This window comes from Onychomys torridus, chromosome X (assembly GCF_903995425.1).
Source record: "Onychomys torridus chromosome X, mOncTor1.1, whole genome shotgun sequence".
Lineage (NCBI taxonomy): Eukaryota > Metazoa > Chordata > Mammalia > Rodentia > Cricetidae > Onychomys > Onychomys torridus.
Window position 1 is genome coordinate 99,858,010 of NC_050466.1, and position 4,210 is coordinate 99,862,219.

The 4,210-nt window shown below is 36.4% G+C and overlaps 1 protein-coding gene across 3 annotated transcripts in view; it reads left to right on the top strand.

The window, feature by feature from the left end:
• The window catches only part of Apool (apolipoprotein O like), a 55,437-nt gene extending 52,438 nt beyond the window's left edge, over positions 1–2,999 (top strand). The window contains exons 9-10 of one of the 3 annotated variants that reach the window (XM_036173863.1): positions 463–509; positions 2,023–2,999. In XM_036173863.1, coding sequence (XP_036029756.1) covers positions 463–509; positions 2,023–2,175 — 200 coding nt within the window. In that variant the 3' untranslated portion in view covers positions 2,176–2,999. The remainder of the gene's footprint in view (positions 1–462; positions 510–2,022) is intronic. The other 2 variants (XM_036173865.1, XM_036173864.1) reach the window with 2 other exon arrangements.
• Positions 3,000–4,210: the final 1,211 nt, after the last annotated feature.

Sequence of the window (4,210 nt, forward strand, 5' to 3'; positions counted from 1 at the left end):
CCCCAAAAGGACCTCAGATTTAAAAAATCCCTAATATATGGAGAACAATATTAAAGTCATGGGTGCTATTTATGACCTGATTACGACTTTTAAATATAGTTGATCATAATACTATATATAAGTGCCACTTTATAAAATAGAAAATGTTTCTGGAAATATAGGCATAAGATAAATCATTGTGGTCACATTTATTTCTCCCCTTTGTTTTAATCATAAAACAGAAAATAAAATTATTCTGTGAGCAAAATGATTCAGACATTGAAAATAATTAAAAATGAAAACAATTGATAGATATATGTTCCAGAGACTAGAAAATTTAAACCTTTGTTGTTAAATAAATGACTGCTTTTGTTATCTTAAGACAAGATACCCTAACCCTTATCATTTTCTAAGTAAACTTCCTTTTCTAAACAAGAAATTTTTGACTATTTTGTTGTTTCTTGCCTACTTACTATGCACAAGATAGTATATGCATCATGCTGCTCCTGTCATCTTATCTAATGCTAAAAGTAAGTATGTGATATTGTTACTATACTAACCTCCATTTTCAGAAATGCTAGGACTCTGTAGGAGTCTGACAAGCCTGGATTCACTCTGGCTCCCCCACTTAGCAGCTGAATGATAGTAGTCAAATTAATCTCTCTAAATTAAAATCTCCTTCTCTGTCAAATGTGAATAATGCAGGCATGCAGTGCTTAGTGACAGGGATAAATTCTGATGAATGTGCTATTAGATGACTTCACCATTGTGGAAACACTGCTGTGTGTGTACACAAACTAGTTAGCATAGGTCAGGATGCAATGTGACTTGTATCAACATAAACCCCAAACATGTGATGCCTTGGGCTACATCTTGCCTGACACACAATTAGCCTGTCAAGCTAACTATTAAGTCACATTAATAAATCTAAGGATCAATTTTCAACTCAAGCACATGAAATCCATCAGTCATTATGAATACAGTTTAAGCTCCCTGACGTTTGAAACAACAGCTTCTCTTGACCTGTAAGGTATCACTTTCTCTTGGTTCTTCTTGTTAATATTTCTGTTATAGTCTCTTAATCTTAACCTAAAAAGGTTACAGTATCCCAAAGAATTCCCTTCTTGTACTTATCTGGGTGTAGATAATGCTACCTAGCTCCATGGTTTTAAATGCTGTAAAGTTGGAACTGCTATAAACCAATTAAGTCCTCCTGTGAACTCTACTGACACATTTCTTTTCTAGCTGCCTACCCAATATTTCTACTCATATGTTGGATAAGTAATTCAGATTCAACACTTCAGAAATTTAAAATTTCATTTGCTTTTCCTCAAAACTACTTATATCACATTTTTTTTCCGTTTCAATAAATGTCAGCTCCATTTTTCTAGTTTCTCAATGCCATCCATTTTACCTTCAGAATTATTTAGAGTATAGTCCTTTTTGACAGTTCTCACAATGAAGCCTTCAGGGTGCAGTGTGATGTCTTCTTGTCTGCTGTGCCTACTTCTATCTTTGGTCCTCTATGGTCTGTTTTATGTAGGTAAGCATTCTCTTATTAAACACCACTATGTTGCTCATCTACTTAGAATAGCCCATCAACATGAACTAAAAGGTGACTCTGAACTAGCCCGAGCTCCTCTTCTGGTAGTCACTGACACCCACTTGTCTGCTATATTCTAGCCATATTGTATTGTGTCCTCATACTTCCTTGTCTTTAGCTCCTCCTGGAAGTCACTTCTCACAATGTCTACAGAACCCATGTCTGCATCTCACTTGATTCTTTGCTCAAATATCACCTTTCTAGAAACCCTTTCTAATCATATTGTTTCAAATTGGAAATTACCCAAACACTTCATGTGTCCCTCTATGATTTTGTGTTCTGCGCAGCACCTAACCATCATATGATGTATTGTATGCTTTACTTACCTTGTTTATCTTACCCATGTTAGGCTCATATTGAAGAGATTTTATGTTTTCTTCACTACTGTATTCCTAGTACTAAATATAAATGTCTTTTTTTGTACTCTAATACTTTATCAGGCAGAGCACAGTTTCTACCTGACCCCAAGCTTATGGATCACGGACAGTCTCATCCAGAAGATAAAGATATGTACAGCACTAGAAGTTGAAATGGACTGCAGTGGGAGCCTGCGTAGAGAACCACAGATGTACCAAGTGACAGACGATGGTTAAAAATCATGTGATGAATGGGTAACTGACAGCATGACTAGAAAGTGTCCCATGACATTTTCAAATAAACAGTTTGGCCAATGATAGAAGTGGTTAGATCCCAAAGTAATGGATACAACACAAGTAATATTAAAAGATTGATGAGGCAGCTGAAGTACAAGTACTAGGAGTATAGTTCATGACTTGTAAGAGAATTTATTAGAAAGCAAAATAGACTGAAGATATAAATGTCAGTAAGACTCAAACTTGAAAATATGCATATGTAAATATACATATACATGTTTATACTTAGGAATCTGGTTCAGTTTTCCCAATTATTGCCAGTTAACTTAGAACGGTGGGTAGAAGGATGTGGTTTTTTTTTTTTCCCCAGAGCTGGAATAAAATATCCATATTTTATGGCACCTGAACTTGGGTTTATGTCTTTGTTTTATTTAGTTTAACTACTCTTAAATGCCTGAAAACAGCTGTTTCAAAGGACCGTATACTACATTATGCTAATACTGCTTAGCAATTTTGCTGCTGCTTCCTAGGTATTGTGCTTTTCTGTTTTATTCCTCTCAGGCCTCTTAAATCCATCAAAGATGTCTGTTTTCTATTTTATAGAGCAGAAATGTGTAATTCTTAGATCTGACCATTCTCAACCAGCCATCTAACTTCCAGTTACTCTTTGCATGCGTTCTTCACACCCTTTCCTAAGACTAGTGCTTCTTGTCAGATTTCTGATTTTCCATTTTTACAGGACTGTATTTCATCCTGTTTAACCTTCAGCCTTTGGTTTCTCTTTTCACTCAGTTCTATCCCTCAACTGCTAAATAGATTTAGTTTTTTTTTTTTTTAAGAAAATCCAAAATCACAGTTAAAAAAAAAAAAAGACGAAACATAACTCAGCCTCTTCTCTCAAACTGTCTTTTCTCTTGAGTTTCTGTAATTTCCTGCACATCTTTTAAAAGGTATTAATGTGCAAATGAAAGGGAGCACATTGATTATCAATAATGTTTTAATGAGCATTACAACCATGAGGTGTTAGTTATTTAGGAGATTAGCAAATATTGTTTGATTCTTAAGGATGCTTCAAAACTCAGTCACTCCTAACACACTGCCTGGAGTACTTTACGATGGGCCCTCCCTTTCTTACTGTCTCGGCATCTGACATGTTGATGAGCTCAGACCTTGTTTTCTACTTCGCTGTCAATTAAGTTTCATAATAAGTAGCTGGAGAGATGACCTGGCAAGTCAGTGTTTTCCCTGAAGCCTGATGACCTGAGGTAGAGCCCCCTCAAACCCACATGGTGCAATGAGCAATGAGAGAACTGAGTCTTACAGGTTATCCTGTGACCTGCACACAAAGGCTCGTGTGCACATGATCAATACTTTTTTTTTTCCTTTTGGTTTTTTGAGGCAGGATTTTACTGTGTAACAGCCTTGGCTGTCCTGAAACTAGCTCTGTAGACTTGGCTGGCCTCATACTCACAAACATTCGCCTGCTTCCGCCTCCCAAGTACTGGTATTAAAGGTGTACGCCTACCACTGCCCAGCTAAATAAGTGTTTTTAAGTAAACATAGTCCTTTACTATTTTTGTTTATTTATTTGCTTTGTTTTTCATTATTTTTGAGACAGAGTTTCTCTGTATAACAGCTCTGGCTGTCCTGGAAATTGCTTTGTAGACCAGGCTGGCCTCAAGCTCACAGAGATCCACCTGCCTCTGCCTCCCAAGTTCAGGGATTACAGGAGTGTATCACCACTACCCAGCCCCTCATTATTAGTTTTTCTGTCATAGCTTCTACAGCATCTCTAAAGAAAGCAGAATACAAATATAAAAATCATAAATGAAGGAAGATTGCTCAGTGAAAACTAGATTTTTTAAGGCAAATAGTAAGGCATTCTGTATAATTTGAAGGGAATTTGTGTGAGCTTTCAAAGACTATAATTTGAAAAGGCTTTATATGCAAAACCATCCTGCAAAATTGGATACATATCAAGGATTGTATATTAAGGTCAAAACAGCCAGGCAGTGGTGGCGCACACCTTTAATCC